A 26,348-nucleotide genomic window follows, 5' to 3' on the forward strand; every position below is an offset into this window, starting at 1 on the left:
ATGTGTGGGAAATTCATTCAGCTCTGCCTTAATTTGTGTGTCCTTCGTGATAGCACCAGGAGCCTAAAGCTTCGATATTGTTCACCTTAGTTTTTCCCCTGAAAACTGTCTCAGCATGAAGAAAATAGCTCTTTCCTTAGCCTTAGCCAAAGGTAAGACAAAGTTTGGTGAGAACCACTGTCGATCCTGCAGTTTGGGCAAGGAGGGTCTGCCTGTAAGGGCTGCCCCCTGAAAGACTCTGAACCCAGTGAAGCTGTGCTGACAAGGCCACGCTCTAACAGGCTCGCTCAGTTACAACCCAGTCAGTCAGGTCCAAAGTTATGGCTCCCTCCCGCTTCTTGGCAGAAGCCTAAACCCAGAAGCTGAGGCCTCCGGGATGCTGAAGAGGAGTGAAGTTCACGACAACCAAAACTCAGAAATGCAATCTCCTGCCACGATAAAACAGGACTCTTCAGAGAGTCCAAAACCTCAGAAATAAAGGTGCTCTCCATGGTGCAGCTTCAGATAGCAACAACAAAAGAAAGTTCCTGAATGTTCCAGAATGTCCTAAGTCACAAATGACCAAATAGAATGGTATAAATATCTCCTAGAAATGGTCTCCAAAGTCACTCATAACTATTCCAATACCATGAGAAGACAGCCATAATGGAGCCTCAGCAGTGCTGAATTACTACAATCCTAAAAGATGCTTCTGCAGGGGAGGGGTTGCTGAGGTCCTGATGAAATGGTAGGCCCAGCCACTCCCGACACACGGCATGTGGACTTGCAGCCAGGAGGGCAGGGGTCACTGTGAAGTCCCAAGGTGATTCCAATGCAGGCTAAAGGGTAAGAACCGGGAACCTGGAGATTAGGAAACTGCCGAGAGGCATGTAGAGTTAAAGTTACATCCAAGTTCAGCGCATGTAAGAATGACCTTGCTTTGTGGGGTGTGTGCCTGATTGTGTGTGTGTATGCATGTGTGTGTGTGTGTGTGTGTGTGTGTGTGCGTGTGTGTGTTTATGATGTCTGTGTGTGTTTACTGGTAGCTGCCTAGGAACTTCAAATTAATGGCCATTGTGCCTGGATCATTGTATCTCAATCTCAGGACTACTCCTGTTTGAGACCAAAAGGTTGTTTAGAGTTGGGCTGTCCTCTGTATTGTAGGACGCTCAGGAGTGTCCCTGGTCACTACCACAGGTGACAGCAGCTCCCACAGTGTGAGCAGCTAAACATGCCTGTAGACATCACCACGTGTTCTCTGCGGGCCAAGACCTCAGTCTGAGAAGCAGTGCTCTACAAGGAAAGTAATCTAAACGTCTTTTGTTTTTAGAATTTATGCCTATTCTTAAGGCTTTCTTCCCCTAAAACAGATATAAAATATTTTGCGCACACACACACACACGAAAAAAATTTCCATTGCCTGCCAAAAAACAACCCACTTGGATATAGCTGTAGTTACACAAGTAGTTACAGTATGCTCAACTTATTACAGTTTCGAAATAGTTATGAAAAATCACCTACAAAGACTTACTCTGGTGTCAGTATTCCTTAGGAGACTTTAAAATGTTTATAAGCTTTGAGTGTGGTTTCCTGATGTCACATACATGAATATCCGATAGTATCCATAGGGAAGTGGTCCCAGGAACCCATGTGGATATCACAACCCATGGATGGAAGTGGTCGCAGGGACCCATGTGGATATCAGAACCCATGGATGGAAGTGGTCCCAGGGACCCATATGGATACCAGAACCCATGGATGCTCAAGTCCCTTAGCAACAGGGTAGTAGATGTGCATATAGAATGTGCATCTCCTTCTGTGGGCTTCAGGTCTTCCCTAGGTCATTTAGAATATCTAATAAGGGCCTGGAGTATGGATCACTCAGGTGGTGCATAGGCCCAGGGTTCAGTTCACCACAACTGCATAAAACCAGGCATGGAAGTACAAGTCTGTACCCCTGCCACTATGGAGGCAGGGACAAGAGGATCGGGAGTCAAAGGTTGTCCTTGGATAGATAGCAAGTTTGAGAAAAGTCTAGGAAAGATACAAGACTGTCTCAAAACACACACAGGTACAACAGGTTCACAAATTCTCTTTCTCTCTCTCTCTCTCTCTCTCTCTCTCTCTCTCTCTCTCACACACACACACACACACACACACACACACCTCAACACAATGCAAATTCCACATAAATGGCTGCTAGATTATATTGTTTATGAAGGAATAACAAGAAAAAATTCATAAGAGGCAAATCCCTTTCTAAAGCTTTATTTTATTTTTATCCACGGGGGTAGCACACTCTTGCATGTGAATGTAGGTGTCCCTGGAAGCCAGAGAAGGCTATCAGTTCTTCTGGAGCTAGAATTACAGACAGTTGTAAGCCAACTGATGCCATACTAAGAACCAAACTCTAGTTCTTTTTTGAGGGCAGCAAGCCATCTCTCTAGCCCCAAGACCCAATTCTTAAAAAGTATTTTCTATGCAAAGTTGGCTGAATGCAGATTTGGGATCAATGAATACATAGGGCCAACCATCTCTTTTAAAACGCAATTTTAAATAAGAGAAATGTTTTATAAACACGGTTGGCTTTTGCAGGGCCACTTAGGAAAGCAAAACTGTGAGCATTCTAAAATCAAAAAAAGCAAAGGATGTTAATTGTGGTACATTCACTTGATATTCTGACAGCAGTAAAATGATATTTGCCAGGAATTTATGACAGTGTAGAGAAAAGTGTCATCATACTGTCAAATAGGAAAGCGTGAAGTAAAATTAGAAATGTCAGGTTATCACTAGCAAGTACAACAATTAAAAAAAAAGTCTCCACATCATCACAACTGAAAGATACAGCAAGATGTTTCAACGTAATTGCTAACAATATAACATGGGTCATTTTTCCTGTCTCATGTTCCAAAAATATTCAGATTTTCTATGTCATAAACTGGATATAGATGTAGCAAAAAAAAAGAAAGAAAACATCAATGTTTAATTTTTTTAGTACTTCAAAATGATCACAAATAAAAATTAACCAAAAATATAGGGAAGGCCATGTGCTTGTATTAATCTAGAAACAACCCCTCATGCAGTTGATCAAATGTAATTTTGCCCCCAAATTAAACTAGCTCAAATATTAAACTACAAACTAAAATGCATTTGTTTCCAAACCCAGTAACCCGGAGCAGGAAAAAAAAAATGTAGATGGATCGATATACAGGTGGCCAGGAAAAAGTTGCACAGTTGTATAAATTACAGACAGGAAATGCTTGTTATGAAAAACTCCATCATTTTCCCCCAAACTTGGATCATTTTCTTCTAAAAACACAGGGTCTCAGCCAAAGAGCTCAAACCATTTTGGATTTGACTGGAACTGGCTAAGGACAGGCTCCAGCTACCTTGTGCAGTTGATCTAACTGCTCGCTCTCACTCAGGGCAAGGGCAACTCCAGACACAGTCAAGACAAAAGACATCCTTCCCGCCTTTGTCCGACAGTGTTTGCTCAGCCCTGCCCTTTGCAGGTGGCTGCAGAACCCCCTTGTTCCCCAGTCCTTCTCCTTTCATGAGGACTCAAGCTAGATCTTACAATAGACCTCAAAGAGGGCAGCAGCTGCGTGCATCCGATAGAAAATGGAAAAGGGCATGGCCAGGTTGACCACAATTATCCAGGGTTCAAAGCCAAAGACAATTTCCTCCAATCCGTTGTCATACTCGGGACGGCAGCCAAAGGCAGGGGGGATCCAAAGCTGAAAGAGAAGAGGCAGCCTTCGTCTGTGCTTCATCACAAATCATTCAACCTTGTGCTATGGCTTCACTGGCAATGTCTCCAAGGTGGGTGTGTTCAAGGCCTGGTCCCTGGCTGACAGGCTACGGTAAGTTAACTAGATCATGAGGGAACTAACTTCATCAGTGGGCTAACCCAGGATAAAATCACAGCTGAATGGACTATTACAAGGTGAGAAACAGAAGAAGTATGTAGGCCCCTGGGGATCACTCTGACTGATATATCACATCCCCAAACTTGTATCTCTGTTACTTTGCTGCTGGGAAGTGAGCTGCTCTCCTCTGTACCTCCACCATGATATTCTGTCACAGACCTGTAAGCAACAGAACCAGCCAAACATGGACTGAAACCTTCAAAACTGTAAGGCCAAACCACCCTTTCCTCTCTGAAACTCTTGTCTCAGTGTGGAAAGGCTGACTCTGTGGTCAGAAGCTTTCAAAACACCTGGGTTGCCACTCAAATTCTAGGCACCATGAATGCTGACCCAGTGTGAGTCACAATGGCTGGAGAGATTTACAGCGTTCCTCGTCTCCATGGGACCCAACAAATCCATGAGCCTTCACTGAACTCTCTCCATCGTCATTTTGCACTCAGACCCAAATAAACCCATCCATTTCTCTCCATTCCAACAGCCAAGGCACTGAACTCTCCCTAGGGGGCGCTGATGAGAGTGACTAGCTTAAGGAAGTTAACAAAACTTAAAATGAAAAAACGATGCTCTTGCCACTCAAAGAACCTACACACTGTCCTCATCTCCTCCTCAGCTTCTTCCCCTCTTCCTTCCTACTGATACCTGGGCCCCCTCTATGGTCCCGGGTCCTTTCTCTTACTGAGTGCACGGTTCTGTCTCGCTGCCTCCTGGGCTAAAGGAGGCAGCCTCTAGCTTAGCTGCCCTATGCACAGCTGGCGTCACAAAGGGCAGGGGGAGGTTTCAGGCCAGCAGCCAATAGGAATTCCTATTTTCCAACCCAGCAACCCACAAGGGGGCTGAAGCCAAATCCCCAAAGGGAAGTCTTGGAGCCAACACCTACACCTACAATCAGGCTAGGATCGATAGTGAGCAGCCTGAGCTCCTCGACTCACTACCTGGAGAAGCGACAAGATAAATACCTGTGGTTCCAGGTTGCTTTATTTGGGGTTACTTCTTACACGGCAGGAAGTGACTAATACATCCTGCCTTCGTTTCCATCTCCACGCAGAACCTCTCTGGTGTATACCCTGTCCCACTTTTTTCTCTGGCTTCTTGGACGTTCAAAGGATTTCAACGGTCCATTCAGACCTTTTCTGACCAACAGCCCTCTCTTCTGACTCTTCGTTCACTCAGACTTTTTATGAGTCCACCTTCTCTTCTTCCTGCATATGCCCTCTGGGGCTGTCTCCTAGGCCTTGGTCCTAAATACCAGCTAGAGGCCTTTGACTTCCACCTAACCTCCACCCCTCTGAAGTCCCGCACATATTTCCCACTGGCGACTCAAGTGTTTAGAGCACACCTCAATTCATCTTGCCTTTCCCATTTCCCCTCTTACCAGCATTGCCTTCCACCCAGATGCTCTCCTCGAGCTCCTAGCATCATCTGTGTCTTCCCTCAGCCTCTCCCACATCACTCCACCACCCAATCCACAGGGAGATGCCCCCAGTCCTGTGAGTCTCCACCTGCACCCAGCCAGGCCATTCCCCTGCTGGCCTTCCTTTTTCCACTCTATCCTAGTGGTCCATTTTCACTCATTTGCCAGGACGGGAGGATTTCTTATTTGTATCACAGTCCCTCTGCCTTGCTGGGGAAAGATGAGGACAATATTGGTTGGTTTAAAATACTGAGGACTAGGGAGACTTATCAACCAGAGAGTGCCCACTGGGCTAGCATGAGAACCACATAGAAAGCCTGGCTGGGAGGCATGTGGTACAGACAGAGGATCCCTGGGGCTCATGGGCCAGCTAGTCTAACCATCTGATTAGCACAGGATTCAATGAGAGATGCTGGCTCACAAAAATAGGGTAGTGAAGAGATTGAAGAAGACATCTCAACATCAACTTCTGGTGTTCACACACTTGTACACACACACACACACACACACACACACAGAGAGAGAGAGAGAGAGAGAGAGAGAGAGAGAGAGAGAGAGAGAATAATAACAGTTTGATAAAGATTACCGAGATATTGCAAAGGAACAGAAAGGCCGTGATGTTTCTGAGCAGCTTCCTCTTCATGCCGCCCTGAAGGAAGTCCAGACATCGAGTTGTCCCGGTTACTCCTTCCCAGGCAGCCTCCTGGTCCTCTTTCCCACACCTCTGCTGCAGACACAGATTCCCGTTGACAGCAGGTGACCCATCCCCGGCCATCTCCTGGCTCCCGAGAGTGGATGCAGCCAGTGCAGCAGCCTCGCCACTGCAGACGGTGACCACACGCAGAGTGCGCACATCCTCAGGGACCCCCTCCTGCTCGAGGTGTACGGACTCGATGATGAAAATGTTCTGGATGTATTTCTCCACGATCACCAGGACAGAGTAGGGCAGGTTGTACCAGGTGTACGGTGGGCGGGTCTCAGCACAGGCGATGGCCAGAATGGAGCCCCAGGAGAGGAGCCAGGAGCCCGAGGCAGTGGCCACCAAGAGATCGACATCCAGCTTGCGGGCCGGGTTCTTTGACTCATCCAGAGACTTCTCATCCACCCTGTAAATCCAGCTTCCGACTAGCCCCGCAGCCCCCATAAGCAGCAGCACCGTGATAGCGTACAGATAGAACATGATGAGCGCTGACTCGCTCTTGGACTTGGAGCGTCCAATGTGGATCATGTACACCACAACCACCGCGATGGTGGCAGCCAGCACTGTCAGACCCAGCACCGAGCCCACCAGGACCCCGTCGAATCTGCACTGCATCTTCTGGTGCCGGGAGCTGTCAACCCTGCGCCCAATGTTCTTCCACAACACGTAGAGCATGGTAGAGGCCAGGATCTGGTACTCGATGTTGAAAGGGTACAGATAGTAAATCCCATGAGAGAGGGCAGAGCAGAGGGCAGGCGGTGTGCAGTTACACTGTGGTGTGTGGTCGTCCAAAACTAGGGCAGTGGGCAGAGCACAGAAGCGAGCCATCAGCACAGGCAACAAGGAGACTAACAAGCCCGTCGGTCTGGACCTCTCACCTAGCCCCAAGGCGCACAGGACCCATATTTAACATCGTGTTTAATGCCATGGCTTCATAGACAAAGAAGCTAAGACTCAACTCCCAAATAGCATCAGCCACGCCCTATCCATACGTTAGCATATAATGACACTTTTATAAAGATTATCGTAGAGATGTACTGGTCACCACATAAACGTGGTCCAGAGCTACCATTGAACTTCAAAAGCAGGCTGCTACAGAGGGTTGAGACTATGATGTCATCTGTATAAGAGTTGGGGGGGGGTCAGTGATAGGCTGATCCATAAGAAGGGAAAGATCCCCGAGTATAAGAACCAGAAGGGTAGCAGCAGTTCTTTCTGATGGAAAGAGGCAGAGGTTTGAGTTTTCTTCTAGATCTTACTTCCCTGTGCAAATTTTTCTTTGTGAATGTAGTGTGTGTGTGTGTGTGTGTGTGTGTGTGTGTGTGTAGATTGTGGTTTTCAGGACTCTGTGGGAAATATCCCTTCTGATTGGAAAAAGCTCTCACCAAAATGCCACTAGCATGGGGGAACTTTCGATCTCTCGCTGTCTGTGCAACCTCAGACATATCACTTTTCAGCGGCTCAGTGGCTCTACCCATTAATAGTTAATACCGCCCACATCAGAGTAAGGCCACAGCAGAATTAACGAGCCTTGTAAAATGCTTAGAGTCCTGCCGGGTAGTCAACAAGTGCCTAATAAAAGCCAGGAAGTGCCTAATAAAAGTTTGCTTCTATTATGAAACTGTCACTGCTCTGGCAGCATTACCAATGAAGCCAAAGACAGAGTGCCATCCCCAAAAGAGGGCTATAGAAGTCACTGCGTGTAGCCTGACATAGCCATGTGTCTGTCCAGCCCCACTTACAGAAGGCTACGGCCAGAGAATCTTTGGAAGCGTGGGGTTTTCAAGTCTTCTTACAAAGAGGAAAGGCAGGCCCAGAGAGGTTGAATAATCCCCAAAGACCACACAGCTAGCACTGACGAGAACAAGAGACAAACTGAAGTCCTCCACTTCCCAGTGCACTGTGCTCCACTCTGCCATTTTACTCCAGGTGTTCTCTGGCAGATGTGACAGTGTCATGCGAGCTCAAGACCTCCAGGGGAAGATGTGAGGATTAAGCCCAGCCCCAGGCTGTCTTCCCAGCAGAGTAAAAGAAGATAAAGATGAGCAAGCCTAAATAGTGAGCCAGATGCACTCAGCTAAAAACTTTCACACGCACACAGGCCGAGTGAGAACACCCTGGAGCTCTCAGACCAACCTCTCAGAAGAAGGATTTGCTGAAAGAGGCCTAATTAAAATGCGAACAGAGAAAACCGCCAATCTTCCACAGTGGAAAATAGGCACAGAGGTCTCCAGCCAATGGGCTGTGAGAGACAGACACCTAAATGATAACTCTGAGCTGCCACATGCCCAAGCTAGGTGAAGCCTATAATTACTCCCTTGGAGAGGCAGAATGGAGGCCTGTGGGGCTAGAGAAACAGTCCCTGGCAGAGACTATCCACTCAGGTGGCTCCCCGGGGGACCTGGAGCTGACTGGGGAAGGCTTCCTCACCTATGGTGATGTTGCCGAAACCCAGAGTGATCAGCCGTTCCTTGTGCTCGTTCAGCTGGTGCTTTGACTCGTTCAGGACGCTGTTGGCCCACAGCAGCAGGTTCGTGAACACTGAATGGATCACTCCGAACCTGAAGAGCACAAACACCAGACACATTTTCTTGAGTAGCCCTGGGAAAGTGCAAAGCCGGAGGGAAAGATGGAGACATCCCATGTGCATGCACACTCATGCAAACACACAATCCTCTTCCTTCAGCCATTGGTCCAAGTGGCTGAGAGGCTAGCATCTTGGCATTCTGCCTTCACCTTGAACTTACCTGTCTTCAACTCATTATCTGTGGGACATTAAAGACACTGCATCTTGGGAGCAGGGATACAGGGAGGAATTTTAATAAAGGCAAGCAGTTATGCCCAGAGCCCCCTCCTTCTCTGAAGAGGACACAACGAGAGAACAATGGAGACGTGAAGGTCGGTGGACTGTGGACAGCAGGAACAGCCTCACTGTTGGCTGACCAACCCAGACATGGCCAACCATTCCCTCTGCTTTCCCACCTGTCCTCAAAGACACTAAAACAATCCACACACACTGGCTCATGGCTTCTTTTGGAGTTAGCCTTAGCCATTCTTTCTAGGGGCATATAACATATAATGTTTGGTCAATTACTGAAAAGCTTTTGCTTATGTGATGATGTAAGAACAGTGGTATATGATATAAGATAGTAAAAAGCCTGCTTATGGACCGCTGTTCCTTTCAACATTGTCACCTTTAATAGTCATGAGCAAGGACATGAAGGCTGAGACTGTGTCCATCATCTTGTGGTCATAAGCCAATCAGCATGGGATGAAGCTCCAACACACAGAGAATGGTAACACAGAAGAGTGTCCAGGTGACACACTGAGCTTCTGGAGTCCCAGCTAGGCTCAGGAACTCCCCCACTGTCACACCTAGAGTAAGTGGGCGCATTGGAATTATGAGAAGAATCTTAGTCCATTGTCTTGCTTGTCATCGCCTCTAAACCACAGCACCTCATCAGGGGAAGGGGACATGGGAGGTGGACACTGGACTCTAGGGAACAGAAGAGAAGGGAAGAACACGTGGTTTCCATGTGATTCCTGCCCTCTGTGAATTCCCTGCATCCCATTGTGGCTGCAGGTTGAAGTTGTATCCATCTAGGTAGTTTCTGGGCAGTCTATAGGCACAGCAGCCTAGCTATCTAGGGGAGGCATCCTAGGTAGACTGGGAAGGAGGGCCTCAAGGCTGCTATGGCTACCCCCTGTCCCACCCAGGGACAGCCCTGTGTGATTGTCTATCCAGATTAGAGATCAATTTGTGCATGATTCACTTATGGGGAAGTGTGAGTATCCATGGCCCAGCCCCTCCCTACCTCCCAGACCCTGAGTGTCCACTCCAGCTGAACCCAGGCCTCAAGAACCAGAGCAGACAGTGACTTTCTATGCAATATGGCCACCCTTGACATCTACTCAACAGCTAGAACTAAAAGCAGAAAAACTAGACAACATGGATGTCTGTCTTTCAGCCTGGTCCAGTGCCTGCCTTGTTACCACAGCTCACAGCCCACTTACTCTATATAGCCTAGACAATGCCATTACCTCTAGCAGGTGGCTTTCCTTTCATTACAGTGCACACAGCTGCTCTTCTGTCTCCCCTCTCCCTGTTCTATGCAGCACTGCCCAATCCTGAGCCCGCTGAAGCCACAGAAGCAGTATGAAGTCACCAAAGGTCATACTGTTTGGCCATGCATCACCTTGAGAACTATAGCCTTCTAAGGCCACTTTGAAAAAAATCAGTCATTCAAACTAAGGGCAAGTGTCATGTCCCATGCCTGAGCCCTTCCCCATGCTTTGTGCCTGTGACAGAATGCATCCCAGGAGTCATTTCTGGTATCTGTCTGTGCTTCTTAAGATATATGAAGAACCACAGTCCCTCTCAACTGCATGTCTGGGGAAAGAAATGGATGGAAGCCTGAAAGGAGAATTTCCCCACCTGCAGGAAACCTTCTGGAAGCTTCTGAAAAAGGAGCTGACAGGATGGAGGCATTCATCCAGCTCCTGCAGGAGGCTAACAGGGTCAGAAGCTCACAGATCCAGACAGAAGTGCTAGCACAGTAACTGGGAGCTGTAGAGACTGTCAGCAGGGAAAGGCAGCCCTTCCTAGAGGAGCACCCTGGATTCAACTCTAGACTCATTCAGGACACATGCTTGGGGTTACCTCATCTGCCACCCTTTCTAAAGAGGTTGGCATCTAAAATCTAAGGGTGGTAGAAATTCAAAATGTTTACCATCTTGCTTAACACAGTAGCAGACAGGAAAGCACACCTTCACAATGAAATGGGTATAGACTAGATATGATAATGGCCACGGAAGCCTTTGGTTAGGCTGATCTCAATATCAGTATCCCTGTGTAGCCAAGAATGACCCTTGACCTCCTGACTCTCCCGTCTCAGACTTCTGAGTCTGGGGTTACAGACAAGTGCCATCATGCCTAGTTTATTCAGTGCTAGTGATTGAGGCCAGGACCACAAATGCTAGAAAAACATTCTACCAACTTGGCTGGCCCCAAGAGTTATCAGTGATGGCTTCTGGAGGTCCTGGATCTCAGTGACTACCCCTGCCCTTGAGGGAACCAGGTGAGCACATTTCACCCACTAACCACCTTACCCAAGTGGTGGGCTTTCCTGACACCAAGGTTAAAGATCACTGCCAAAGCCACTGCATGACCTCCATGGTGCCTCTCACGCAGCCAAGGACACCTCGGTATCATCACCACCCACCCCACAGCACCAGACCACTAACCCTGTGCAAACTGAGGAAACAAAAGATGTACTTGTTAATAGACTCAATCTCTTTGCTTGCAGCCCATGGAAGCTGTTCTATCCAGTGGTCACATGTCAACCAATCTGCTCAAGGCCAGTGGTCATCGCAAATGCTGGAAGGGAGGAGTTGATTCGCCCATGGAAAGGGCACACAATACTGGATCTTTTCCATAGAGCAAGTGCTGAGTCCTTGATCCATCCATGTTTAGCCTGCCCTTAGAGAGTTAACCCCTCCTTCTGGACATTCTTTCCTTGGCCACATAATAACCAGTAAGAAGTGGTGGTAGGCTCAGCACTCGATGGACACAGGTTATGCATGTTGTATCAGTTATCCTCAGAGGTAGACCACCTCCCTGTTCCCCAACTCATAGCTGAGTAAACCGAGGGCCATAAAAGGGAAGTGGGTGGTGACAGCAGAATTCCCGCCCACAAATGGGTGGTGACAGCAGAGTTCCCACCCACAAGTGGGTGGTGACAGCAGAGTTCTCACCCACTTTCTTGTCTTCCAGGGATGGCTTGGAAGGAACTGAAGTACTAGAAGGGCTTTCTTTGCTTTGGGGACAGAGCAGAAATCTGCACTCAGGGTTTATAATAGCCCAGGCAGATGCCAGTCTTGAGTCTGGTTTGTTCTAACATCTAACCTAAACAAACACCAACCAACACATAAAGCAACTGATCACAGTTTTTACCTTTCCAGTGTTTTGAAAGACATGATAATATCCTTAGCGTGGCCCCAGAGAAAATAGACCTAGATGGAAATAAAGGAAAATACATTAGTGGCGAAAACGCTGTTCTGTTGCACACGTGAGAAGTTATAAAACTGGGGGGAAACCAATGGCTTTCCTTGTCCCAGCAGAGCTGATCTACAGTGGGAATAGTGATCCAGTGAGAAGCAAGGTGGGGCCTCCCAAGTCAGGAGGAAGGAGTGCTGCAACTAATTAAGAACGTCTGCTGTGGATGGAGATCTGCATTTGACTGAGGGTGTCTCCTGAAAAGGTAGAGAGAAATGACTGGTGATAACTGCTGTGGACAGAGCTGTGCTGCAATTGATTGAGGATGTCTGCTCTGGGATAGGCATATGAACACCAACCTGTCTGTTATGAAACTCACTAGCTTGTTTTCTTAGTCATATTTGTCAGGTTTTATCCAATAATTTTCCACTGAACAGCTACTTTGCACCAATGTCCAGAAACCAAAGGCTAAGTTCTTTCAGTGAAGAGCTGAGTTGGTTTGGGTTGTGGTCCTTTTGACTTCTGGTAGGCTATCTGGCCCCTGGCCATGCCATCACTAACAATGCAGGAGACGCACAGATGTGGACACAGACTACTTCCCTGTGGATCTGAATGCTGAGACCAGGAGTGTTTCAGGTTCCAGGGTTCACATGGGTGGCCCTGGTTAAACAAAGCAATGACCAAACCAAAATAAAATAAAAAGTCATGAGACGAGGAGAGGACTTAGTGGAGGAGGGGAGCGTTAGTATGAGTGTGAGAGGATCAGGTAAGGTGGAAACGAGTGTGACCAGAGTGTGTTATACACGTGCATAAAGTTGTCAGAGTATAAATATGATCTTTTGATATCAGAAAATTTGGCTCAAGGAAGGTTAAAAACAGAAGAGGAATATATCATACAGCAGACGGCTCAAGTAGTACTTTACTGCTCAAGCACGAGGCCCTGAGCTCAACCCCCAGGACCCACATAAGAGCTGACTCCCCATGGCCCACTGAGCAGATAACCTAGCTGAACTACAAAGCCCTAGGCCAGTAAGAAATCTACCTCAAAATACAAGATACAAGATACTTGGCACAACTCAGGGTCCCTTAGGCAGTGGAACCTGCACTGTGGAATCGCCTCCATCAGACTGGGCTATGGTCATGTTTGTGAAGCATTTTCATACTTGCTAACTGATGTAGGAGGCCCCAGCCCACTGTGGGCGGTGCCATCCCTAAGCAGGTGTGCCTGAGCCATAGAATAATGCTAGCTGCGGGGGAAAGGGGGTGGGTAAGAGCACTGGCAGCTCTTCCACAGGAACAAGATCTAATTCTCAACCCCCAGATGGCAGCCCACAACTGCCTGTAACTCTAGTTCCAGAGGTCTAATACCCTCTTCTGGCTTCCATGAGCACAGACAGTCATGCAGACAAAACACTCATACACATAAAATAAAATAAGTTGTAAAATAGGCAAGCTAGAGAGACTAAGCTAGTAAGAAGTGTCTCTCTGTGATTTCTGCCCCCAGATTCCTTCCTTGAGTTCCTGCCCTGCCCTCCTTCGATGGTGGACTATAACCTGTAACCTGTAAACCAAATAAGATCTGCCACCAAGTTGCTTTTGGTCAGTATGTTTTTGAATCAACAAAGAAGTGGAATAGGACAGATGCCTTCTAAAGGCATGCCTAACCACGCATACACACACATGCACATACACATGCATGAATACACACACACACACACACACACACACACACTGGCACACTGGCATGTCCATACTCATATCAGCAGTGTTCCCAACACCCAAGGAGAGGAACCACCCACATGCCACTGACAGATGGACAGACGGACAAAATGTAGTGTGCACACATAGTGGTATTTGATTTGGCTTTCAAAAGAAAAATAGAAAAATGCCTATTTCATGCTACACCAGGAGCCAACCTGGAGACATCACATGAAGCAAGAAAACCAACCAACCACCAGGGATCAGATGAGGTAAGACTGCATTGTATGGCTGTCTATCTGTGTTGCTGCTGTTGCTGCTATGTCTGTCTCACAGATAGTAGAGCGGTGGTTGTGGATGGAAGACTGTTCAAGGAGGAGAAACTTTCCATTAGAAGATGAGCAGGCTCTGGAGCTGGATGGTAAGGATGGTTATACAGTAAAGTGAGCGTGCTCAACGCTACAGAACGATCCACTCAAACCAGTCAGGACTCTAAGTTCTGTGCTCTGTGCTCTGACCACAATTTAAACATGAGTAGTTTTTATTATAAAAATAATATCTGGTTTTCATTCTTTAGTCATCTTGAAGCAAAGCACACAGTAAGTGTATGTCCAATGGCCACAGAACCCTCAGTTGCTGGACTTATCAAATGCTTGTTTGGAAAATAGAGATCTCCACCCAACCATGTGAATATTTTGAAAACATACTTCTGTTCTGTCTAGGCCCTTCCTCTGCCTATAGCTCTCGGTGGCTCCCAACTTCCCTGCAGATGGGACCCAGCCTCCTAGGAGAAGTCCTCAGCTTTCACTAATACTTCCTACACACTTGTCCTACGCAAAGCCCAGTTCCTGCTCAACACCTTCCGACATCACAGCAAGGCCGTGCAGAGGTTCCAAGGCTGTCCTCTTTTCACAGATAACTTCTGTGAGGCCCAGAGAGAGTAAGGAACTCACCTAAGGTCATACTAATGACCTCAGTCAGCACTGGCCAATCGGGCCAGAGGCCGAGCTTAGAAGCCTTAGCAAAACCCATGACTTCAGACTATGCCACTGCCTACCTCAGCTTCCCTAGCCCACACCTCCTCTTTCACCTCACGTGTGGAAAGACCACTGCCTCACTACATCCTGCTCCTGTGACATGACCCACCACACTGCTCCAGCTTAGGACAGTGCCCTGCAGACATAGCATCTCACCTCACACTAGCCAGATACCCTCCTCTCTGCTCTGCCACCCAGATCAGGGCACCGAAGCCATACAGAGTCAGGTCACAGGATTTCTGCAGCGGAGGAAGGACTATGTCTGAGCAGACAGAGGCCCATATTTGATTAAAGATGCCCGCTGTGGCTGTAAGGCTACACATGACTGAAGATATTATTTCAGTATTATTGAAAGGCCAGGGTTCTATTGAAACTCTTTAAGGAAAAGTATTTCCTCCTAGCCAAGGGAACAAGATCTCTAGCCTGGGTGGAGACCTAACATTCTAGTCACTACGCACGAACCCAGCTGTGTCCATCAATAATCTCCTGGCCAACGAACCACCCTTCAGGAAGGTGGGTCTGCTTTATACCATGCTAAACATATGAGAGGAATAATTATTCCTGTAATGAGATGATGTACTTTTCCTTCCCAGAATCCCCGCCCTCTGTGTGGTCACTAGAACTGCAACCAATAGGGCTAGGTTAAGTTTGTCCATTTTTCTAAATTACTTGGAAAAGTATAATCTCTCTCTCTCTCTCTCACTCTCTCTCTCTCTCTCTCACACACACACACACACACACACACACATTTTCCTTCCTTTGGATACTTTCTTGGGATTCTTTACTTTTTCTCTGAGGCCTGCTTCCTCATGCAGCTGCTTGTCATTGACTGTCATTTGTCTCTAAAGGCATGGCTTTCTCTCTTCCTCTCCATCTCCCTTTTCCTGGCAGCTGCCGAGACCCACAGCTTGCTGGCTCTGATGTGTTTCTTTTAAACTCTAATAAAACTGTCTACAAGCTTCCTTCTCAGTACTTTCTTAATTTCTTTTATTAATGAGAGTAAGAACCCTGAGAGCGGATCCTGATTTAGCTAGAAATATGTATCATATTCCTGACGGGGTTCTCCAAAATTTCCAGCAACAACATCTGGGTAGAGAGGATGTCTACTGCAGGTGGGGAACAGTTACTTCCTCATAAAACCACAAGGCTTAGTTAGCATCTGTGGCAACGCAGACAAACCTGAAGGACATTATGCTAAGTGGAATATGCCAGGAACAGGAAGACAGACAGCACATGAGCCCACCATATACGGAATCTGAAAAATGAAGACTTGAATACACAGTAGAACAGAGACTGAGTCGGGGGAGGAGTGGGCCGATGCAGGCAAAGAGCCCAAACTGGCAAGCATGGAGGCTGGTTGTCTAGAGTGCTGATGGCCAAGATAAGGGTTACAGCTGGGATAGTGTGTTGTCTATGGCAGGCTTGCTGTCATGGGCTTATAGGTGTTCTCGCCACTAATAACACCAAGCAGGGAAACTGTGGCAGCAGCTATGGCAATTTTCTTGACTACAGTCACCAACCAACCATGTGCTCATAGTGAAAACATCATTCTGTATAACTTAAATATGCAAAATAGAGAGAGAGTAAAAGATTGATGATCTAGCACCTGTTCTTATGTTAAAATGTTTGTTTTTGATTAGCACGCTAGCTGTCTATAGCTATGCTGTGCGGTACACTTCCCACTTGTACAGTGGGAAAGCACATAAGGTCTCTCCCTCTGCCTTTCTCTCTGTGTCTCTCACTGTCTCTCTGTGTATGTGTCTTCCTGTCTCTCTGTGACTCTGTTTCTCTCACTGTCTGTCTGTCAGTCTGTCTGTCTGTCTCCGAGCATGTTCTGTCTCTCTGTGTCTGTCTCTGTCTTTCTCTATCTCTCTCTTTATCTCTCTTTGTCTTCCTGTGTCTCTATCTCCCTGTCTCTGTGTCTCTATCTCTCTGTATGTCTGTCTCTATGTATCTCTCTCTCTGTCTGTGTCTCTGTCTCTATCTGTGTGTCTTTCTGTCTCTCTATCTCCCTCTCTGTGTCTGTGTGTCTCTCTTTCTCTCTGTGTGTCTCTCTTTCTCTGTCTCTCTTTATCTCTCTTTGTCTCCCTGTTTCCCTCTGTCTGTCTCTCTCTGTCTCTGTCTCTCTATCTCTGTTTCTCTCTGTCTCTCTGTCTCTGTCTGTCTGTCTGTCTGTCTCTCTCTCTCTCTCTCTGTGTGTGTGTGTGTGTGTGTGTGTGTGTTGGTCAAGGGAAAACTTTGTGAAAATGATTCCCTCCCTCTACCTTTTCGTGGGGCTATGATTCAGGTCTCCAGGAACACACATAAGTACCTTTAACGGCTGAGCCACTTTGCTGGCCCATATCTCTATGTCAAGAACATTCCAATTCTATAGTTACTTGGAAATATTCAGTTAATTTCTGCCATCCGTAGTTGCCCCCTATCCGGAGCTCTGGAATATTAGAAGTTATTGCTCCCGCACAGCTACCCTCTGTACATAGCAGCTCTCCTCTCACAGCCCTTCCCACACCTACAGCCTTCCCAGGCCCTGCAGTCACTCGTGTTCCCTGCACTTCCACGTGGTCAGCCTTTTCCTATCCATGTGTAAGTGAAAACATAGTGTTTGTCTTTCTATGCCTGACTGTGGGATGTAGCACAGTTGGTAGAGTCCCAACCTAACACGCAAGAGGCTTTGTGTCCAATCTCCAGCACTACATAAAACAAAGTATTGACCCACAGGCCTCAAATCCCAGAACTTCTGAGGTGGAAGCAGAGGGATCAGAAGCTCAGTGACTTCCTGGCCAGTCATTCCTGGCCTGGACTGGTTTCATTCAAGATAACCATGCTCCCTTTCCAGTGTGTCACTGCCTGTGGTAGAGTTTCACTAATGCTGTGGTTGACTACTATTCCATTGCGGGTACAGAGCATCTTTCTTTTTTTTTTTTTAAACGTTTCTTTTTTTTTAAGATTGTCTTATTTATTTATTATATGTAAGTACACTGTAGCCGTCTTCAAACACCCATATGAGAGCATCAGATCTCATTGCAGATGGTTGTGAGCCACCATGTGGTTGCTGGGATTTGAACTCACGACCTCTAGGAGAGCAGTCAGTGCTCTTAACCACTGAGCCATCTCACCAGCCCCAGAGCATCTTTCTTTATCCATTCATCTATCAATGGACACTGTATTTCTTACTTAGCATCAACTGGACCACAATTCCTGACAAAAAAAAAAAAAAACAGCTTAAAGGAGGAGGGCTTGTGCTGGCTCAGTTTCATAAGGTCTTCGTCCTGCATGGCAGATTTCATGGTGGCGGGAGTGTGTGACAGAAGCATATTGCATTTTGTCAGACCAGGAAGCAGAGAAAGAGACTAGAACCAGGCCAGACCCAGTGGCTGTGCTTGTAGCCATCAAAATTCTAGCCCAGTGACCTACTTCTACCTGCCAAGTCCTATCTTCTAATGGATTCTATGGACTCCAAAAATAGCACCACCAGCTGGGGGACATAAACTCAATACATGAAAACACTTTGTGTATCCTAAGTGCTATACAGACTCTGACCATGCCTTTCCTTGTCGGGTAACTCACAGCCACCAGAGAGCCCCCACTAAGATCAGATGCTGTACCAGAGTCTAAGAGTCTCAGCAGTCAGGAGATATGTTTTCTTCCTGTGAACTACATATTTAAAGGTCACCTATCAAATCCTTATATCTTAGAGCAATCGAGTTTGTTGTCCATCCTAAGAACAAGAAACTCATGCTATTCTAAAAAGTTCTAACCCGCAAGAGGTGAAACAAAAGAGTCCCAGTGTTCCAGAGAAGCGACAGGACCAGCTCATTATTCCTGATGGGAGCCACAGAAACACACTAAATTTGACTCCTGCCAGCTAGATGTGTTGATGTGGGCTTTTACACACGCCCAGGAGCAGGGGCAGCATGACTAAGCACCAATGGGTTACCTGCAACAGTGTATGCACTGCATGGGTGACCGGGAAAACTCCCTCCGTGGCTGACAAGCACTCTGAGAATCCAATGAAGTATGCGACTTTCAAGGATCCCAGGATGATGGTGATGAATGCAAACAACGTGATGCTTCCTAGACAGGAGAGAGAGACACATGTGTGAGCATGCATGGGGCCATCCCAAACAAATTATGTCACCTCTAGAGCATGTGGGTGAGAGGTAGGTACCAAGATCATACAGTGAGAAACTCAACATCCACAGGAGAAAGAATGAACTGGGACTTCCTTTATACTGTATGAAAACATAAACTCAAAACTATAAAAACACTCAAATGTCAATGTGAACAAAGGCAAAACTATTAGGAAAAAAATAAGAGAGTGCTTCATGAAATTGAATCAGGCAATGAGTTATATCAAAATGAAAAAGCGTGTGAACCACAGAACACTCTCAGCCAAGAAAGAGGGCTCCAAAACTGGGAGAGAATATTTGAAAAATACCTTTTGTGGTGATTATGAAAATGACCCCCATAGGCTCATAGAGAATGGCACTGTTGGGAGGTGTGGCCTTGTTGGAGTGGGTGTGGCCTTGCTGGAGTGGGTGTGGCCTTGTTGGAGGAAGTATGTCACTGGAAGTGGGCATTGTGGTTTCAGAAGCCCAGACCTGGACCAGTGTCACTCTCTCTTCCTGCTGCCAGCCAATCCAGGTAGAGACCTCTCAGCTATGTCTCTAGAACTATGGCTGCATGCCACCATGCTTTCTGCCATGATGATAATAAATGAACCCTCTGAATTGTAAGCCAACCAATTAAATGTTTTCCTTTGTAAAAGTTGCCATGATCATGGTGTCTCTTCACAGCAATAAAACCCTAAGACACTTTCTACAGAGTCATTAATATCTAGAGCATACAAAGACATCTGCAGTATTAAATTATCCAAACAAACTTGGACAGACATTTCTCCAAGGATAATATTAAAAACAGCCACTAACTACAAGAAAAGATGCCCCAAACCACTAAAAATTAAGGAGAAGCAAGCCAAGACCAAGAGACATCAAGTCATCCCTGCTAAGATTGGTGCTATTTTTGTTAAAGATTTATTTAATCGTGTGTGTGTGTGTGTGTGTGTGTGTGTGTGTGTGTGTGTGTGTGTTTCTGGGTGTGTGAATGTGCATCATATGTTTCCAGTGTCTTCAAACCAGAAGAGGCCTCATATCCCCTGGAATGGGAGATACAGATAGTTGTGGTATCCTGGGAACCAATCCTGATCCTCTGCCAAAATAGCAAGTCCTCCTAATCCCTGAACCATCTCTCCAGCCCCTAAGATAGATGCTATCAACAAACAACAAGGGCTGGGTAGTTGGCCCAGTTTTGAAGCATTTTCCTGGAATGCATGAAGACTTGACTTCAGATCCCCAGTACCCACATAAAAACTGAGCATGGCTGCACCCCACAGATGGAGAGATGGGAAATTGAGATAGCCAGATCCCTGGAGCTTGCTGGCCAGACAGCCTTGCCTATTTGGTGCCATAATAGGCTAGTGAGAGATCTATCTCAAGCAAAAGGGAATGGTACCTGAGAAGTGACACTGAAGGCACCTGCCATCCTCTGACCACATACATGTATCTACACATGCACAAATTCATACGCACAGGTATAGACACACACGCACACAAATAAAAGTAAACTAGAAAGTTGGTTTCTTGTAACTCAGTAGGAAGAGTGTCTCTATTAGCAATCAGAAAAAGCCTTGCCAGGTAAGGTAAAGTGTTGAGCAGTTGTTTCTTTTAAAGTGATGGTTTTGGTTAAAAAAGAGAAACAAACAAAAACATGCATATAAAGGAATCTGTCCAGAAATTACAAAACATGTTTGGAGGGTGCTGGACAAATGCAAATCTGAGAAAGAAAAGCATCGACGTTGGACTTGTGGGTGGTGTCTGAGCTTCTGGACCCTCCTGGCATCAGTGGCATGACTCACACATCCTCTCTCATGCACAGAGGAAACTGGATCACATGTGCTGGGCACTGAGGCACGAAGGTGGTAGCCAGGCAGGATCGATCAAATTACAAGACCGTCAGAGCAGCCTCTGGTGAAATGCAATGCAACAGCCCTGCTCACTCCTGCAGCTCAGAGCCCTACAGAAATGATGAGAGGTCAAGAGGTTTCATTTTGTTAATCCTGGCGATCCCCCAGGGAAATCAGAGCCTCTCTGTTAGAATGGAGATTCAATCCCAATGCTTTCAGACTGACTGGTTGACGAAAAGGTTCTTTCTGATTTAAGGGGGAAAAAAATCATAGCAAGACAAAGTAAGGTAGCCTGGTTGGGTGACAAGAGCGAAGCCCTGAGCTATGGGACCTTGGGCACCAGGCAGGTGTGTGTGTTCCTATGTGTCATCTCCCCAACCCTAGCCTCAGTTTCCCTGCCTACTGAATGAAGATTGTCTACAGTAGTGATTTATCAACCTGAGCATACATCAAAGCACCCCAGAGAGAGAACTGATGAAGGTCATGGTGCCGAGCACCACACCAGTTTCTGACTTCATAGGTCTGTGGTGGGGCCTCGGTACCTCCAACAAGTGCCCTAGTTGGGTAGATGAGGTTGTTCTGGGGCCCCAGAGTGATGTAATGTTTCTATGATTGATAGGACATTGGTTCTGCCATGAAACCCTTCCTGGCCCTCATATTCAAAGTCCTCCCTTCCTTCCATGTATCCATTCACTCTTCCTCTGATACAGTCTGAGGACTCTCTGACTGGGTTTCCCTGTAGTCTATGTGTGTCCTAAAGTACATGTGCAGGTAGCTCATTCCTCATTGTGATGATGGGAGGGGGGATGGTTAAGAATCTTTAAAAGGCCAGGGGAGGGGATATGACTCCATAGGGCCAGGGATGTGGCTCAGGTGATAGAGTCCCTGCCTAGTGTGCAGAAAGCCCTGGGTTCAATCCCCATATCACATAAGCAGGGTGTGATGTGTGTGTCAGTAATCTTAGCACCCTAAAGATCAAAATGGGAGGATCAGAAATTCCAGGTCATCCCTGACTACACAGCAAGTTCAAGACCAGCCTGGGACACAACAGATCCTTTCTCAAATATAAAACAAATATTTTTTTTTAAAGTGGACTTAGCATGAGGTTCCATCCCTAGCTAGCTAAAAACAAAAAGACAATCTTGAGAGAAGAAGGCTCAGTTTTCTCTAAGAGCATAGCCTCAGGTGCTCATCCTCGAATGGAAGGTCACATATCCAAGAATATTAGGGCAGCATAAATTGGCCTTGATGGGGGGATGCAAAGTTGGGTGGAAAAGGAAGGGTTTTGATATGTGAATACAAAGAAAATACACTGTGTGAAATTCTCACAGAACTAATAAGTTTTTAAAGAGATGAGACTTAATGGAAGGCATTTAGACCGTTGGAGATGGTCTTTAGGAAAGATTACTATAGTTCTCTCAGAGCCCGTTTGTTCTCACGAGAACAGGTTGTTACAGGGAGCCGATCCACATGCTTAGCCTTCTCCACGTGCCACTGGTCCACTTTTTGCTCTTCTACACTGCTGTGACACAGTAACGGGACCTTGGATAGGATCCTAGCCCCAGCTGTTTAAATGTGCCAAACATCAGAATCATGAACCTAATAAATGTGTTTACGTTAGTAAGTAACCAGCCTTGGGTATTTTATTACAGCAACACAAAATACACTAATGCACCTGTTCCAGGATAAAGAAAGAGGTTGATGAAGAAACAAAGATACACAAGAAGGTCAGGCAGTGGCGGCGCATGCCTTTGACCACAGCACTGGGATGAGAGAGTCTTCAAGGTGTGAGAAAGGGGAGGGAAAATGACGGTGACATTGTGGAAAAGCTTGGAAGGTGGACCAGGTGGGAAGGAGAGACGGGCAGATTGACAGATGGACTGATAGACAGAAAGATGGACGAGTTGATAAATGGGAGAGCAGTCAAAGAGAGAGATAGTTTACTAGCTGAGACCAGACGCCCGGAAAGAAGCTGCCTGGGGTATGGGTGGTTTGCTCTGTAAAGGCAACTTATGGAGTAAGGATCTGGACAGCAGGAGCTGTCGCCACAAAACCTGAAACCTGGAGAAGGGCCAGATGGGGAGGAGGAGGAAGAGGAGGAAGAGGAGGAAAAGGAGGAAGAGGAGGAAGGGGAGGAAGAGGAGGAAGAGGAAGAGGAGGAAGGTTTTGAAAGTCTGGTGATTTACAAAGTAAAGAAAAGGAAAGTAGGGGCAACCAGGAGAGGAAAGAGGAGAAGCATTTGAATCTGGACAGTACCGAGAGGCAGAAGGCACAGAGCATGGTGAAGCAGGAAGCAGACTGACTTGCTGAAGCAGGCATTTACTACTTTCCTTCAAACATAAAGAGAGTTGCATGCCCTGGGTTACAAGACAGGAGACACTGATACAGGCATATGTGGGACTGAAAAACAAGAAAATCCCAAATGCTCAAAAAAGGAGGGAAACGTGGGGAGGTCAGAGATGAGCTGAGGTGGAGATTGGATGGTGATCTAATCTGAAATATATTGTATACGTGTGTGAAATGACCAAGGATTAAATTTTAAAAATATAATTTAAAAGCTAAGCATGAAGGCATAACGTAAAATATATAATTATAATCATAATTAAGTGGAAAAACAATAGTTAGATATGAAAATCATAAAGCAGCCAAGAATGACCCAGACTGTCTCATTTACTAGGAAGCAAGTTCAGAAAGATGGAATTAAAACTGAAATGGAGGGATACACTCTCTATATGACTAAGTGGTTAGTGAGAGGTTAGGGGTGGGCGAGGGGAAGCAGGCGACACAGAGTGGGAAGGGAATGTCACTACCAGAACACACAGAATTTAGAATAAAGAATCCTTCATATTACAAACGGTAAGACATAATGAAGGAGAAAAGTGTAAAGTGTATGCAGCTCAGTAATAGAATGTTTGGCCAGGCGGTGGTGGGACACACCTTTAATCCTAGCTCTTGGAAGGCAGAGGCATGTGGATCTCTATGAGCCTGGTCCACATATTGAGTTTCAGGCCAGCTAAGGCTGTATAGTAAGACCCTGTCTCAAACAATTACAATAACAACTTGCTTTTATATGTAACTACTACTAATTAAAAATAGAGTAGAAAATTAATTTCAGAACCATAGACTGTGTATGTGTGTGTGTGTGTGTGTGTGTGTGTGTGTGTGTGTTTTGCAACATATAGGCAAAAATGTGAGATCACAGAAGAATCAAATCACACAATTTTCTCTCTGTGTAAAACTTTGCCTTACATGAAAACAGAGCGTATAATTTTTCTGTCTATAGAACATTGAACAGTGTCAGTCATGCCCTAAGAGGCAGTAAAATGGAACATGGCAGAGAGGCTGCCTACCTTTAAGTCTTATTTTCTGCCCTTTATTGATTGAAATCTTGAACATTTATGTAACCTTTGTGTCTCAGTTTTCCAATCTGTAATATGGGGATAATGATTATAATGTTTCCCACAATGCCTCGGGGTGCTGAGAAGACTCAGCAAGTAATCCCATAGATTTCCCCTGGAATAGCCAGAACATTCTATAGACAGGACGTTACCATCAACACCTCTCTTTGTTCCACTGAAGAAGAAAACTTAATGAGTTGGAATCAAGTTGAATGTCAAGCACCCTAGGGTGGACTGGATGGCCCAGCAGGTAAAAGCACCTGCCATGAAGCCTGAAAACCCCATATAATAGAAGGAAATCCCCAGAACCCATATAACAGAAGGAAAAAGTCAGCTTCTACAAGTTGTCCTCTGACTGCCACGTGCAAGCTATGGCACACACACACATACACACACACACACACACTGTAAAAAATAAAAACAAAAAGATAATCAACTAGCAATACTACTTCACAATGATCCAAGATACCCAGCCATCGTTCTGCTGCTGGCACCAGAGACCCCTCCAGGAGTCCAGAATAGTGAGCAAGTGGACAGTCCCAGGGTTAGTCTACCTGTCTATTCCCTGGAAGGATGCTCCCAGTGTATCATGACCAGTCATCACCTGGCTTCCACCAGGGCATGCATGCTGGGACGTTCATAATTCCTCACAGTGTGTCAACCATCGTGGTGGCTATTGCTTAGGTTTGAATGTGCGTCCTTATATTGAAGGGCAGAACGCCTCCCAGAGCCCTTCATCCTTTTTCCTGGAGCTTCTGGCATGATCCACCCATCCATCTCTCGCTCACTGTGGTGGTTTGAACAGGAATGGCCCCCATAAGCTCATATATTTGAATGCTTGGTCACCAGGCAGAGGCACTTTTGTGACCTTGTTGAAGTAGAAGTGGCCTTGTTGGAAGAAGTGTGTTACTAGGGGTTTCAATGCTTTGGGGTTTCAAATGCTTAAGCCAGGCCCAGGGTCACTCTCTCTTCCTGCTGCCTGCAGATCCAGATGTAGAACTCTCAGCTACCTGTCTAGCACCATGTCTGCCTGTGTGCTGCCATGCTCCCACCATGATAGTGGACTAAACCTCTGAAATATAAGCCAATTAAATGCTTTCCTTTGTAAAAGTCGCTGTCATCAAGGTATCTCCTCACAGCAATAGAACGGTGACTAAGACACTCACCCATACATCCACTCATACATCGGCCCTTACACACACACACACACACACACACACACACACACACACACATCTACCCATTCACTTATACATACATCCACCAGTCTATCCACTCATACATTGCCCCATTCATCAGCCCATCCACCTATACACACTAAATACATATGCACCCACCCACCCACCCATCCGTCCATTCATCCACCCACCCATTAACCACCCATCACCCATAGCCTCCACTGATTCAGTTATTCTACAGATACCATCTGGCCCTCATTACACATTAAGCCTGATGCTGGATCTCAGGACACCATGGAGAGCATACTCAGGAAGTGCCTGCACCTTCAGGAACTCACAGTCTGTTCAGCCTGACAACCAGTAACTGGATAATACAATCTCCTGCAGGATTGGTGCTGGACAGATGGTGGGCAGGTGTCATGAGAACAGCAACACTGTTGTCTGAGCTGCAGTAGCCGAAAGGTGGCAGGAAAGGCTTTCCAGTTGAGATTTGCTTATTAAAAGCCCAGAGCTCCTCTGAAGCTGACAGATGAAGCACTATAGCATTTCCTACCATGGAACTGCCACATCCCTCTGTCTTACCATGGAACTGCCACATCCCTCTATCTTACCATGGAACTGCCACATCCCTCTGTCTTCCAGACTCAACATCCTTTCCGGCCCCTGAGGCCACTGCCCCACAAATACCTATGAGACCCTTAAAGTCCTACTTCCTTTCCAAAGAATGCTAAACCTACATCTAGGATACGGCTGTAAGAAAATAAAAGCATTCTGCTGCTAATCCCCAGCACTGCATAAGCCAGGTGTGGGCGTACATGCCTGTAATCACGGGGAAGGCGGAGGCAGGGGCATCAGGAGTTCAAAGTCATCCTTAGCACATAAGGAAAGTTGAGGCCAGCCTGGACTTGTCATTTAAAAAGAAAAGGAAAAAGAGGAAAATGGAAGAGAAAAGAGAAAGATAGGGAGGAGCAGGCAGGGGTGAGTGGAGGAAGGGGAGGAACAGGCAGGGGTGAGTGGAGGAAGGGGAGGAGCAGGCAGGGGTGAGTGGAGGAAGGGGAGGA

General features: G+C 46.5%; 1 protein-coding gene across 1 annotated transcript in view; it reads right to left on the reverse strand.

Moving 5' to 3' along the window:
• Nucleotides 1-2,240: 2,240 nt before the first annotated feature.
• Nucleotides 2,241-26,348, reverse strand: part of Otop1 (otopetrin 1) — a 29,790-nt gene continuing 5,682 nt past the window's right edge. Inside the window, exons 2-6 of the mRNA XM_028758308.1 lie at nucleotides 18,687-18,823; nucleotides 11,973-12,031; nucleotides 8,450-8,580; nucleotides 5,906-6,813; nucleotides 2,241-3,716 (exon numbers count right to left, since the gene is read on the reverse strand). Of these exons, the coding sequence (XP_028614141.1) occupies nucleotides 3,546-3,716; nucleotides 5,906-6,813; nucleotides 8,450-8,580; nucleotides 11,973-12,031; nucleotides 18,687-18,823 (1,406 nt within the window). The 3' untranslated portion in view covers nucleotides 2,241-3,545. The remainder of the gene's footprint in view (nucleotides 3,717-5,905; nucleotides 6,814-8,449; nucleotides 8,581-11,972; nucleotides 12,032-18,686; nucleotides 18,824-26,348) is intronic.

This window comes from Grammomys surdaster, unplaced genomic scaffold, assembly GCF_004785775.1.
Source record: "Grammomys surdaster isolate TR1022 unplaced genomic scaffold, NIH_TR_1.0 126187, whole genome shotgun sequence".
NCBI classification, from domain to species: domain Eukaryota; kingdom Metazoa; phylum Chordata; class Mammalia; order Rodentia; family Muridae; genus Grammomys; species Grammomys surdaster.